The 14,338-nt window shown below is 55.0% G+C and overlaps 1 protein-coding gene across 1 annotated transcript in view; it reads right to left on the bottom strand.

Moving 5' to 3' along the window:
- The window catches only part of MYO18B (myosin XVIIIB), a 52,035-nt gene extending 37,922 nt beyond the window's left edge, over positions 1-14,113 (bottom strand). The window contains exons 1-15 of the mRNA XM_062504666.1: positions 14,077-14,113; positions 13,241-13,398; positions 12,188-13,147; positions 12,092-12,136; positions 11,789-11,855; positions 11,504-11,616; positions 10,654-10,830; positions 9,808-10,006; positions 9,071-9,213; positions 8,027-8,127; positions 7,519-7,582; positions 6,168-6,312; positions 1,883-2,047; positions 992-1,082; positions 589-781 (exon numbers count right to left, since the gene is read on the bottom strand). Of these exons, the coding sequence (XP_062360650.1) occupies positions 589-781; positions 992-1,082; positions 1,883-2,047; positions 6,168-6,312; positions 7,519-7,582; positions 8,027-8,127; positions 9,071-9,213; positions 9,808-10,006; positions 10,654-10,830; positions 11,504-11,616; positions 11,789-11,855; positions 12,092-12,136; positions 12,188-13,147; positions 13,241-13,398; positions 14,077-14,113 (2,658 nt within the window). The remainder of the gene's footprint in view (positions 1-588; positions 782-991; positions 1,083-1,882; positions 2,048-6,167; positions 6,313-7,518; positions 7,583-8,026; positions 8,128-9,070; positions 9,214-9,807; positions 10,007-10,653; positions 10,831-11,503; positions 11,617-11,788; positions 11,856-12,091; positions 12,137-12,187; positions 13,148-13,240; positions 13,399-14,076) is intronic.
- Positions 14,114-14,338: the final 225 nt, after the last annotated feature.

Raw genomic sequence — 14,338 nt, 5'->3', positions numbered from 1 at the left:
GGAAGTCTACATCACTAGGGAAGGGCACATCTATCCTTACTCAATGATGTGTGTGTTAAACCGTAGGAATTCAGTTATTTTCCCAGGGTTAGAGGCATTATGGTAACTCCTTCAAGCCTTTAATAAGTTCATCTCTGCCTGTAGGTTTCTCAACAGCTTATTTCTGCAATAATTTATCATTTTCCTTTCTATTCTCAATTATTCATCACCTGGGGAAGAAGTCAGCTGTGGCAACAGAAGGGCAAAAAGTCTCCTGAGCTGGAGCAAGTATATAATAGAATTCCAGAATGGTTTGGATCAGAAGGGACCTTAAAATCATCTCATTCCAACTCCCTGCCATGGCAGTTTCCACAAAGATGTCAAGAAAGCATCTCTGGCACATCAGAAACAGCCAAGAGGATTCAGAAGTGAGTCAGGGGGTGGAGAGAGAGGCATTGCTCCATGCAGAACTCCCCCAGTTCTGCTGCAATCCTCCCAGTAAAGCTCCTGAGTTGCTCACTCATACCACAGTGGGACACGGGGACCCCTGAGGACAAAGGCAACCCCACTCCCAGGTGCTGGGAGCTTCTCCCAGCCCCTGCTCCTCACCTCTTTGTACCTCTCCATTTCCCTCAGGAAGGTTTTCTCATAGAAGAGCCCCTGCAGCCTCTCCTGGACGTAGTTGTGGCACAGCTCCTCGAAGGTGGCCGCTCGCTCGCTCCTCTGCTGCCGCGGGCTCTGGAAGCCAGGGGTGTCCACCACGGCGATGGAGGCCATGGAGAGGTGCTGGGAGGAAAAGGACCTGGGAAGAGGCACACACAGCACCAGGATTTACCCACAGGCAGCAGAGCAGAGGGTGGGACACGGGAGCCCAAAGTGCCAGCGCCGTTCCCACATTAAGATGTGGGATCGCACAACTGCCTGCTTTTCCAGCAGGAATCAGGCACCTGCTCCATGCCCCTGGAGAAGGGGCTGCCACCCCTATCCCCAGTGCCCAGCAGCTCTTTGGTACCTGTTGATGAGCGAGACCACAGCAGCAAAAAGCTCCTCGTAGAGCCCCGAGGCCATTCCCTGCACACACTCCACTCCTGTCAGCTTTGGCCCTGGCACAGTGAAAGGAAGAGCAGGAACACATTTATTTCCAGCCAAGTTCAGCCTGCCCAGAGCTGAGGTGGGACCCAGGATTCCCTGGATTGTGGTGCAGGAGAACCCACGTGTCTCCACAGCATCACCCCTGCACATCCCCTTGCCTGCCTTCAGCTCCTCTCCTGCCTCACGTGGATTTAAGGAATTAAACTATTGCCATGTCAAAGACCAACTTCCTCAGGTCCTTGCTTTTATCAGGAAAACATGCAGGGCCCAGCCAGAATTCTGCTGCTGAGCATCACAAAATCATGAAAGTTGGAAAAGACCTCCAAGATCATCAAGTCCAAACTTTAAGGAGTGTGGGAAGGCTGACCTGAAATCCAGGCAATATCTCACCCTCCCACCTTGCACGTGCTGGATCTGCCTCCACGAATTAGATCCATACAATAATTTAAGGATTATGGCGGCTCAGCAGCACAATCCCTGATCCAGATCTCTTTGCAGGACACAGGTGTTCAGAGCACACCACCAGCCCAGCTCCGTTTGTGGAGTTTGGGGATTTCCCCCATTTTTCTAGGCAGAGCTCTCACACAATTGAAGCCACATCACTTATCTGAATTCACCTGATTTCATGTGTCCCTAAGGAGGGTCAGGCAGGGCCAGCTGGAGAGCTAAGGGCAGCACAGTTAATGATTTTATTAATATTAACAGACCGAACTGGGCTTCGCTCACAGCCTAAGAAGAACAGGTGACAATTTGCCCCACCATTCCCCACCCCCCTAGAAATAAAGGGAAAAGGGATGGGGCATCCCAGTACCTGGTGGGCTCTCCTCTGCTTGGGACCGGCCCCGTGCTGTCACCTGTGCCAGGATGTGCCTCAGGTGGTGTTTGAAGACAGCAGTGCCCAGCTCCTCCACGTCACAGCCCAGCACCTCTGCAGCACGGCTGGCACTCTCAAACCTCAGGAACTGCTTCCTGCCAACTGCAGAGGGGCACGGGGGGCTCAGCCAGGGCCAGCTCTGCCTCAGCATCACCAAAACACCCCCACGCCCTCCCTCAGGCACCCCCAAAATCAAAATGGTCCAAGGCAAGTTAGGGACCAAGCAAACCACATGACACCAGTGTTTTAAGAGTTTCAGTGGAGCACAGCAGCAGATGTGCTGGTGGGAGCTGATGGGATTACCAACCAATCCCTGGAAATCCAGGATCACCTTTCAGGGTCCCAGTAGTGTTTGCTGTCCCTACAGCCAGGAGCAGACATCACTCACATACGGTGATAATGATTCCAGCTTAATGATTAAAATCAATAGGGAAGTAATCTGCAGGATTAATCTTTTTACAAATCCAGGGTAGAAAGGTGTAGTGGAGGCAGCCAGGCAGCACAGCTCAGGAACACTGGGGTGAGCACAAATGGGAGCAGCCAAAGTCACCCAGAGGCTTCAGGGTGACACTTTTGCGTGGTGGGTGAGGAGCTCAGGGGGGTCGCAGCTAAAATTAAAACAGGGCTGGTGGCTGGTGACAGGGAAGTGGGTGTGGGATGGAGAGTGAGAGGTGGCCAGATCCTGGGAAGCTCCATGGGGAACCCACTCCTGGCCAAGGGGATGCACAAAGCAGGGCTCGAGGGCTCTCACACCTATGAGAGTCAGCCCCCTTCTCCCTTCCCCTTTGATCCTTTCCCAGTGTTTTCTATGCTGACTGAAGGACTCCAACATCAAGCGCTGTGCTGGAGCAGGCAGGGGAATTGCCTCAACACTCCAGGCTTTGATTTATTCTGTTTTCACTTATTCTTGTCTGAGCTGGCTGGACAGACGCTGATTCCTGTCAGACACAAAAGCTCTGCCTGCCAAAGACTTGGAGGGGCTGGGGGGGACAAGGCTGCACAGAGCTGGCTGGAATCCCACACTGCCCACTCCAGCATCCCACACTGCCCACTCCAGCATCCCTGGGACAATCAAGAAGGTCCACTCAGCCCTGACATCCCCAGGCACCATTTTACCCTCCATAAACTATAACCAGCAGCAGCTCCATGTGACTCTCCTGAGTGTGATGTGACCGTGGAAAATTCACTGACTTTAAGACCTGAAGGAAATTATTTTGGCCCAGGTAACATTTAAGGGAAGCAGAAGGAAAACACAGGGTCAGCACTCATGCGGACAGCTCAGCCTCTCTTGCTACAGCCCCAGCCCATTTCCAAGCTGCTCGTTGCCCAATTTCCTGGGTTCCCAGGACATGATGCCACAGGGGTGGGTCTGTGCAGGATGCCCTGGGCTGCAGCAGCCCCCACGTACCAGCAGCTCAAGCACTCACCCTGGGCTGTTGCTGGTGGTCTTGCTGACCCCAAAACTCTCCCCTGGTTGGTTGGGTGCTCCTGTCCCTCCTGCTGCCCCTGACATCTCTGCAGGGTTTGGGGCAGCTCAGTGTCCTCCACCTGAACAGCACATTCCAGCCCTCCTGCCCTGAGGTTTTCCTCTATCCAAAGGAGTTCAGGGTGCTGGATTTTCAGCAGCACTGTTGTGCCAGGGGGTTTGGAGTGACTTCTGACACACCTGTGGCAGCACCAGGAGGGTGGAAGGGCATCCACCTCCATTACAGGAGGAAGGGAAGCCCACAGGGAGCTGGGAGCCACGATGATTTATTCTGATATCAGCCAGCAAAAGGACAGTGTGAGAGCCAGCTGAACGCCCCCCCTGCCGCACCCCAAACCTCCCTTCTGCTTACAGGGGCAGCAAATAAATTAAACCAGGCGATTTTCTGCAGCCCACAAAGGGACTGGAGCACTCAGGTGAATGGTGCCCGGGGTGTCCTGCTGGCCTCCAGCTGCCAGGCTGCTTTCCTAATAAAAGAGCTGCTCTAATACATTTCAAAGGCAGCAGGAAGGGCTGACGCCAGGATAGAGCAGAACGAGCTTTTGAAATTCAACCTTTTCTTCTCAGCGTTTTTGTAGCTGCAAATGCATTTTCCACCCCCAGCCAGGGAGAGGTGGTGCTGTTCCCTCCTGGTTTATTCCTGCACAAACTGAACGAGTGAGGAGAGAAGGGAAAAAGGTGCCTTTAACCCACACTGGGGGTCATTTAACATGTGCTGGGGCTGGGGCTGTGAATGGGGGTGCTCCTGAATGCCCTGGAAAAACAGTGCCAAGGCTCCCTTCAGTGAGATTTCAAGGAGAGGATTTGGAATACACAGCATCAAAGGGCATGAAAGGGGAAGGGAAGAGATGGCTATCGGGAGACAGGTTTAACCACATTAAAAGAGTCGTCGCCCCCACCGAGACTTTTGCTCCACCCAGCTTTGATCCATTTTTTATCCATTTTTCCTTTCATTTCTCCCCTTTTGTTGACACACGGTGGGGGAATCAATACCAGAGTGAGCGACACTGAGACATGCTCTGCGTGTTAATCCCACACCAGAGTGTGCTCGGGGCTGCAGCCCTGCCTGGATTTGCTTCTCCCATTCCCGTTCCTGCTCAAAGAATGGAGCAGCATTTCTTGGATACAGCATTCCATTCCCTCCCAGACTGATTTACAGAGGGCTGAGGACAGAATGTGCAGGAAGTCTGAGCAAAGCAAAACTCCCCGTGGCATCCCTCCAGCTGCCCTTGAGCTTGGCACTCCCAAAATGAGACACGTCTCCAAAATCTGCTCTCCTGAAAACTCACAGGGCAGAAGGAGTTTCAAATTTTTTGGCCAAGTGCCTTCTGACATTCATTAGCCTGAGAGCACAGGGTCATCTATAAAAGCTGGAAGGGCATTAAGATAGATAGAAATGAGGAAAGAGAACACCAGAAAGAAGGAGAAAAGAGAATTCACTGTAAGTCATGACAGCATCTATCCTTTTAAAATAATTAATAAATGATTAATGGCATAAATTACCATAAGATGTGTTATGACATGTTGCAGAGACATTTGTAAATGTCTTTGGCTTAGTTTATGGCAGCCTTTATGCAGCCCTCATAAATTGAAGTGTATAAATCAATGTGGCTGCCTCTAAAATGGGTTAGAGAAGGTCCTAAAATAATTTGTAAGGGATAAGGCAATTTCTGCTCGCCCGTATTAACAAAGTCTCTATAAATACAATCTTCATCCAGACTCAGCCTATTGTAATTCAGTTACTGTGGTAGACACTCAAGAGATGATGAAATTAGTGCTACCTGAGGCTGTCCCTTCACAGTGTCATTGGGGACAAGGTGCCAACAAAGGAGTCACCCACCCCAGTCCTTCCTAAGGAGCTGGCATGAGTGTCCTGTCCCCATGTGGCAAGGACAGACCTGCTCCAGAAGCCCCCACGGGGGCAGGACCCTGTCATCCCATACTCCAGCATGGAGGAAGAGCAGGGAAGAACTTGGAACCACCAGAGATGGAGCAGCCTTGGGATGAGCATCATCCCTGCACATCCCCAAACACTGATTCCTCCCCACTCCAAGCACGTAGACAAGTACAGGGAGGCTTGACAGCTGGCCTGTAAGCCAAACTGAGTTAGGAAAAAAAACCAGCAATTGATGAATTCCGAGTGTATCCATAGCAAAGAAGCAGACAAAGCCGTTAGCATGAAAACTGATCTAAAAAGACACATAAAAATTTTTTGTAGTTAGTCTATGTGCATAAGTAAACATGCATACCTGCCTTATTTACTTTTTGAAAAACTTTTGCCAAATATATTGGCGCTAGTTGCCTTGCACCAATGAATAAGTTCTTGTTCGATGACTTAAGATCATGAATTGTTAAGAATATATAAACTGTATACTCAATATAAACTGTATTTTTATATATAAATATAGAAATATATATGAGTATAGAAATAGATATAGAATATATAGAATATATATGGTATATAAAATATAGATATAGAAATGTACACATATTTTCTATATATTTCTAAATATATATAGAATATGTATATATTACATATATTTCTGGATATATATATATATTCTATATATATTTCTAAATATATAAACCCTATTTCCATATAAGCACAGAAAACACATGAAATAGAGGAGGACACCATTGTTATTCTGTTCAAGTGTGTGTGTGTGTGTGTGTGTGATGTCTGACCCAACGCTGTCAGACAAGGTGTGAGGGAAGCAGAGGCAGGATTCCCCTCACCTCTGCAGGCTCCAGCAGCTCCCAGGTGGTAGATTCCAGCCAGGATACGCCACACAGCCATCTGCTCCTCTGTGGTGATGCCCAGCGTGCCCATGGCAGCCCGGAGCTGGTGGAAGGTCACTGAGGCTCTCTGCTTGTCCTCAGGCTGCAGGGGGACAGAGCCAGGGGATGTCACTGCCACTGCTGGGCACCGTGCCCAACAGAAGGGAGAGTGGAACCATCAGGACAGCAACGGACCCTCAGAAAATTTGGACCAAGTGGGGAAGCCACTGTCAGGTTCCTTGGGTGCCTGGTGTTAGGAGCGAGCTGGGTGCATCACCTTGTCATACAGGTGTGTAATTCCCACTTCATGAGTGTGTGCAGAGCGGCAGCTGGAGGTGAATGTTTTATATGATGGAATCACCGAGTGGTTTGGGTTGGAAGGGACCTTAAAGTTCATCTCCTTCCAAGTCCCTGCCAAGGCAGGGACACCTTCCACAGCCCAGGCTGGCCATGCAGCCCTGTCCCCTCACTCTTCACCATACACCTGCCCAGAGCTGAGCAGCAGGACCTCACCTGCCATCTCCCACCACAGACAGTCCCTGAGCTGGCTCTGTGGGGCTGGGAGCCACCAGCTCCAGCAGGCAACATCCCTCCTTGGCAGAGACCAGGGGAAACTCTCCATTCTGGGATGGCAAATCCCCAGAAATCAGAGCTGTGGAAGGAGGGTAAAACCCCGTGTCTGAACCCAAGCCTGCTGCATCAGCAGGGTGAGGACCTTGCTGTGCCCTCCCCAGAACTGCTGCTCCAGCAGCCAATTCCTTTGGCTGCCAAAGTGGAGCAGGAGCTCCCTAATGAAGATGGAATATTGGATTCATCAGTAGATGATGTAACTGCAAATTGCTGCAATTCATCCCAGCACTTTGGCTCATGGACAATCTGCTGGGGCTCTGCAGACAGCTCAGACTAATGAGGGGCTGGAGGTGGGAATCAGCTGTGGAGCTTTAACCCCAAAAATTCACATTCTGGGCTGCCCAAAGGATGCTCTTGCCGCTGGGAGTTGCTGCTGCAGGGGAACATCAGGGGTAGGTGACCCTGGAGCAGCAGGATCTGGTCCCAAGGTAGCTGTGACATGTGCAAAACCCAAGCAGACATCCCAGGCAGGGCAGCCCCAGTCCCAGCAGCTCCCCTGTGGCTGTCAGGGGGGTGCTGGGGGGCTGTTTGGACAGACCCTCCCTCACATCCCAACATTCCCTCCCTCCCCTCCAGGATCCCAGTACAGTGGCATCATCACAAGCCACCCAGGAACCAGGGACTCCAAGTCATTCTCAAACTGGTGGTGACAAAGGCTCCAGCATTTCCCTCTCCCTACCTTTGTGAATGGTTTGATTCCAAAGGAATTGCTCTCAGCCACCTGGTGCAGATGCAGCATCGTCCTGGGAGTAGTCACAAAAAAAATGAGAGTCAAGCTCCCTCCTTGCCTACCCTCAGCATCCCCAGCCACCTTTACAGGACTATCTGAGGCTCCTGGATGGGACAGGCCACCACAGCACTGCCCTATGCAGGGACACAAGCACCAGGAGCCTTCTCCTGGGCACACAGCCTGGGGAGAACCAGAAGTGAGAGAGAGGGAAAGTGAGCTCTGTCTCATTTCTCACCCCAATTTTAGCTTTAGTGGAGTGGCAAAAAAAGCACCAGGAAATGCCCTCATTTCATAGAAAGTCTCTGTATGTGCAGAGAGATCCCTGCAACCCCATTAATTGCATTAATTTCACAATCTCTTATCAGGGGGGTCTCAAAATCCCATTGATGGAGGGAATTTGGATATAAAGAATGGGGAATCTCTGGGCAGCCCGGGGCTGTTGGAGCCTCACACCCACCTCTCTGCCACATCCAGCCCTGCCAGCAGCAGTGGGAAGATGTTGAAGCTGCTCTCTCCTTCGGGCTGCTGGGCAACACGGGCCCTCTCCAGCAGCAAGGTCTGGGGAGGGAAAAGGGGACAGGGAGATGGGGAGATGTTCTGGGAGCTGCCAAGGAGGGGCTGGATTTCTCCTTGCAGGGACTCAGCTGGGTTTGGGAACTGCTCCTCCCACCCAGGGCTGTGCAAGCAAGAGCTGAATCATGATCCAGGCAACACTTCAGTGCATGAAAGCAACAGCCACGGTCCCTCTGAGCTCCCAGGGGTCTGGGCAGTGCCATGGCCCCAGAAAAGATGCTGCAGGATTGGGATAAGTCATTGCCTGGGCTCAAGACAAGCCCAGGTCACCTCCAGCCTTGCCAAAGGTGTTCAGTGCCAGCCCTGGAGCCAGCAGTGAGTCTGCAGAGCTGGGGTTCCCCATCACACTGTCCCACGGACGTGCCAGGGTGGCTCTGGTGGTACAACGGGGACATTCCCACTCCTGCACAAGGACAGCTCCACCGGGCCACCAGCTCCCCGTGGGCGCCCAGGGCAGAGCAGGAGCAGCGGTGGGAAGCCCTGGTGCTCCCCAGGAGCAGACAAGGCTCCAGCCCTCTCCTCCCTCAGACAAGGCCCAGGGGCACGGGCAGCTCTAATTAAAGAGCTTTGATAAGAGCCCTGCCGGTGATAAAAGCCCTCTGAGGCTCAGCTCCAGGCAGCTGTGAGGTGCTGCTATTGAAATGCTGAATTATACATTTCCTCATCAACATTTCATCCCAGCACTGCTCCCAGCTCCCTGCCAGAGATGGGGACAGGCTGGGGGACCCTGCCACGCTGCTGACAGAGCTTCTGCTCAGGGGCCATTTGGGCACCTCTGGTTTAGGAGGAGCAGGGAGCAGAGCAGGGAGCGGAGCATTGCTCCTCACGCTCAGCCTGGCTGGGAAATGCAGCACAGGGGAGGCTCATCCCCACCCCAAGGACCCCCATCTTCAGCCACAACCCTCCCATCTCACCAGGTGACAGGTACCTGGAGGTGAGCAGCAGTGACCTGGCCAGTGGCACTGAAATCCAGCGACAGGACCATGGAGAAGCGTGTGGAGCTGCTGCTGTGGCTGGTGGTCACCGAGCCAAAGGCTCCTAGGATTGTGAACATTGCCTGGATCTTCTCCACTGCAAAACAAACCATCATCAGAGCCCCCTGAGCCACCCTGCAGCTCTGGAGGAGGTGTCTCCTCCTGCCTCACATCTGCCTGCTCCTTCTTGGGTCTGTCCCAGCCCTGGGGAACGGGCACGGGGTCAGCACCCCACACCGGGTGCCCACTGATGGGAACAGGATGTGCCAGCCTGTTCCAGGCCATCCCTCAGCCCTTCACAAGAGCACGCTGTACCCAAGAGAGCTCCGAAATCCAACCTTGCCCTCTGAAGCCACGCTGGAGCAGCGCTTCCTCCCACGTCACCCGTAACCCGAGCAGGTGGGAAAGCGCTGCCCCAAGCACCGGGGTCATTCGAGTAATTCCCTCCCTGCTCACACCGGTGTTTATCAGAGCAGCAAATCCGTTGAGTCTGAGATGGGGACAGTGGCACTCGCGGCCACACCGGGGGCTTAGGAGCCACCCCAGGGGGCACAAATCGGGCCAGGATTCGTGTGTCTGTGTGCCCCCAGCCTGCACAGGCTCTGTGTGCTGTCTGTGACCAGCACCGAGCATGCAGAGCCTTCCATGCCCGCACCTCAGACCCTGCCCACACCTCAGACCGTGCCCACACCTGAGACTCTGCCGTCCAGGCTGCCTGCCGTGCCCACCAGGTACTCCAGAGCGCTCTGGCAGCACCGGGTCCTGCCTGCCCCGCTGTGCCCCAGGGGGACGATGGCCTGGTCCTGCCGCTGCATCAGCAGATTCCTGTAGGCTCTGTGTGCCAGCGAGCAGATGTGCGGGGGAAGGTTGTCCCGCTTCCCCCTGGGAACCTGCGGGCAGGGATAGAGTGAGAGAGCACGTCCCAAACAGGCTTCTCACATAGAAAATCCTCAAGATACTCACACTCAGGGTGATGATTGCTCCCCAGGGTGAAGAATCACCGGGGACTGAGTCCTCAGAGCATCCCCAGCCCCAAGACCAAGCATTCCCAGAGCACTCCTGGCCATCAGTATCTTCAGAGCATCCCCCTCCCAAAACATCCCCGGTCCCGAGTGTCCCCAGAGCATCACCGGTCCCAAATGTCCCCAGAGCATCCCAAGTCCCCAAATGTCTCCAGAGCGTCCCTGGTCCTGAGTGTCCCAGAGCAGCCATTGTCCTGAATGTCCCCAGAGCAACCTCAATCCCAAACGTCCCCAGAGCATCTCCGGTCCCAAACGTCCCCAGAGCATTCCCGATCCCAAACGTCCCCAGAGCATTCCCGATCCCAAACGTCCCCAGAGCATCCCCGGTCCCAAACGTCCCCAGAGCATCTCCGGTCCCAAACGTCCCCAGAGCATCCCGACTGTCCCCGCACTGTGACAGTCCCACGGTGCCACCTGCCGGCCCCGCCGTGCCCGGCGCCCTCCGCCACTGTCCCCGGGAGGGTTGGTGGCCGCTTCCCACGGGATGTCCTGGTGTCCCAGGTCCCTTCTCTCACCTTCCCGGCTCCGGCGGCAGGCTCGGGGCCGGTGGCGATGGTCACCAGGCTGGGCCCCGCGTAGGTGCAGGGCAGGTGGGCACGGAAGCGCTGCCGCAGCGTGTTCAGGACACTGCACTCGTTGAGGCTGATGAGAGCAGCCAGATCCTCAGCCTGGTCCAGGCTGGGAGGGTTGGTCTGTGGGAACAGAGACAGAGACCCCTCGAGCTCTGCTGGCATGGCAGGGCTGTGCCAGACCCGCCGGCGCCTCCACACCTTGGGCACAGCACGAAGCATCTTTTGTGACCCGGTCACTGTCCCTGCCACCAGCCCAGGCTCGGCAAGGGACTCACCTGTGGGAAATAGAAAAGGTGTAAAACTCTCAGAAAGCTGTGCGAAAGATAGAGAAATGCAAGAATGCTGAAGATGCAAGGACAAGAAACAATAGGGCTGTGAGCTGTGTAAAGATAGGCCTCAGGGAAATAGGTTAAGCAAGATAGTAGAAACACCTAAGCTTAATAATGAAGCTTTATCCACTGTTTTGAGCTATTACAAGCAAGCATTATTCAAAGTAAGATGTACTTACAGCTTCATTAATTGGCCTGAGCAAACGCTTCCCAGCTTTTAATATTATACTATTGGCTGCAAAGTATTTAAAAGACTTTGTAACAAAGAGAACTTCATCTGCTGCTGTTAGCAGCTGAAGCTGTTCCATCTCCTGTGCTTAGCTCTGTAAAATGAGGCTGATGATTGTGATGGAATAAAGGCTTCAAGACAGCTGATCCAGCAGTCCCATCCTGTTGTTTGTGTACATATACATAAGTAAATATAAGATATGAAAAAAATACATATCCCAAGGACCAACACTCACCCTCTGCACGCTGTCCTCGTCCACCTCGGTGATGGTGCCATCCTCATCCCGGCGCACCCTCACCCTCCCTGCTGGCAGCTCCGGTGTCCCCACGTCTGGTTTCATCTGTGTGGCTGAAGGACAGGCTAGTGAATGTCCCCAGCCTGGGCCAGCCCGGGGTACAGCTGGCTGTGACCTGAGGAGATGCCAAGGGACCAAACCCAACCCCTGCCCCAGCGGGGCACGGCACCCAGAGCCTGCTCTGCTCCCGACGCGTCTCATCCAGGACAGAGGAGGGAGAGTTACCGAGCGTGAATCCGTCCTGCTGGATCAGCCAGACCTTCTCTGCTTCGTACCAAACATCCCTCGGAGCCTGCAGGGAGGAGAGAGGGGGATTGGGCAGGAGCAGGAAGAAAACTGAGCTGCACAAACTGCCTTTGCCCCACAGACAGAGACATTTTCACACTCCTGCCCTTCTGCCCCCTGCTCATCCAGGCCTGGGGTCGCCTTCCTGCCAGCCCCAACCCAGCCCACAGGAACGGGAGGAGCTGCATGAAACCAGAAAACTGCATCAGTGCCTCAAAACATAGATAACACCTCACACATTACCTGGTCCTTGTCCATGCTCTCCCCTGATGCCTCTTCATCCTGGTCCTTTTCCATGCCCGTGCTCATCTCTTTGTTCCCTCCTGATGTTTCTTTAGCCTGGTCCGTGTCTGTGCTCTTGCCAGTGCCTTTGCTCTCTTTCAGCATCTCTTTACTCTTTCCCAGCTCTTCCTTCACCTTCCCCATCTCTTTCCCCACATCTGTGGACTTCTCTTGGATTCCTCCCAGCTGCCCCTTGAGACCCTCTGACTTGTTTGTGGCTTTTTCAGACTTTTTGACCTCCCTTGGCTCCTTCTCGCCACCTCCAACATCTTTCTTCATCTTCTCTTGCTCTTTCCTGGCTGACAACAGCTCCGTCTGGGCTTTCACCTTGGCTGGGGGCTCCTTGTGCTTCAGGGGTGTCCCCTTCTCCTTGGTGCTGTCAAGGACTGTCCCCTTCTCCTTCTTGGTGCTCTCAGGGACTGTCCCCTTCTCCTTGGTGTTGTCAAGGGCTGTCCCCTTGGGCACGTCCCCTTCCTTCACAGGGACTTTGCTGCCACCCTGGGGGCCCTGGCTGGGTGCAGGGGCTGGAGTTGGAGGGCTGCCCCCCTGTAAGGAGTCCTTGGGGCTCTTCCCCAGCCACAATGGCTTTCCCACCTTGGGAGCCCCTGGGCGAGGAGTCTCTGCTGGTTTGGGGGTGGTCTCTGATGGCTTGGAAGAAGCCTCTGCTGTTCTGGGGGATGTTCCTGCTGGTTTTGAGGATGTCTCTGCCAGTTTGCAGGGGGTCTCTGCTCTTTTGGGGGGCGTCTCCGTTGGTTTGGGGGCAGGTGCTGCTGTTCTGCGGGATGTTTCTGCTTTATTGGGGGGCGTCTCTGCTGGTTTGGGGGCAGACGCTGCTGGGCCAGGTGCAGAGGCTGGGGTTTTGCTGGTGACAGTCCCCAGCACAGCCTTCTCAGGGGACAGCTCCTTTTGGGGAGGGGCTGTGACCCCCTTGGCCCCCTGCCCCTCTGCCTTCAGCCCGTTCTGCAGCGGCCCCTCGCTGGCCCCCCCTCCTCGGGCCTCGCTGTCCTTCCCCACGGGCTGCCAAGCAAAGGAGAGGAGCCTGGTGTGACACCTGGGGACACCAGGGGACATCCAGCTCCCCGGTGCCGTGCGAGGACCCTCAGTGCTCACCTCCTCCTTGGTGCCCACCCTGTTCTCCTTCCTCCGCCGTGCTGCCTTGGCCTCCTGCTCAGTCTCCCTCACGAGCTGCTTGATGAACCCCCCCGGGATGACCGACAGGAGCAGGGGGGGTGCAGATGGGGGTGGCCCCCGGTCCTCGTCACGAATCTGGGTTTGGGAGCAGAGGTGGGTCACAGAGCAGGCACAGGGACAGGAGCCAGCACAGCCTGTTAGCGGCAGCAGGGCTGAGCACCAGCACCCTGCTCAGGCTGAGGCACTGCCCAGGCTCCTGGTGAGACCACGGGGCACCCATGGGCACCAGGCTGGGTCAGGGATGCTGTTGGAGCAGAAGCACTGAGAAAAGCCCAAAGAGAAGCGCCCAGGTTGGTGCAGCCCCCGAGGGCTGGCGTGGCAGGAGCCCTCGTGCGCTGCCAGCTCTGTTCTTGTGCCAGCAGCCCTGGCCTGGCCACAGGAGGGACCATCCTGGCTGCAGCCACGCAAGAAGCAGCTCCAGCATCATCCCAGCCACATGCAACCCCGCAGGTCCCTCTGTGCCAGGCTCAGGGCAAAAAACAGCCCCACTTCCCACAGCTTTTCCAGCAGCAACACCAGCATCAAACCTTGCAGCCTCCTGCCAGGCTCACCCAGGCAGGCAAAAATCACTCAAACCAGAGCACTCAGGCTGTGAAGGATCCCAGAGTTGGGATGCTGGACACAGCACAAGGAATTGCACAAGGAGCTGTGGGGATGCAACCCCGGGGGCTGCTGCGGTGACATCTCCCCCCCCCCCAGCACCGAGCACCCAGCCCCAAAACAGCACCAGTGCCAGCCTGGACAGAGACTTTCCTTCTGCTCCCAGAGCGCGAGGCGCGAGGAGATGGCCATGGTGGTGGCGAGGTAGGACGGTGCTGTGCAGAGACACGAGGGGACACGCCAGGCAGAGAGAGAGGAGAGAGTTAGCCAGGAGCTGCTGCCGGCCCCAGAGCTGTGCCAGGCCGGCAGCACCGTGACCTTGCCGGGCATTGCCCACCTGAGCTCCTGCCACCAGCCGGAGCACGGCAGGGATGGGCTGCAGCTCTGGGGAGAGCGAGGCCACCAGCAGCCACCGGG

The sequence above is a fragment of the Cinclus cinclus genome, chromosome 17 (genome assembly GCF_963662255.1).
Source record: "Cinclus cinclus chromosome 17, bCinCin1.1, whole genome shotgun sequence".
NCBI lineage: Eukaryota > Metazoa > Chordata > Aves > Passeriformes > Cinclidae > Cinclus > Cinclus cinclus.
The sequence above is the reverse complement of the archived record's forward strand: the minus strand, read 5'-3'. Positions and strand labels throughout refer to the sequence as shown.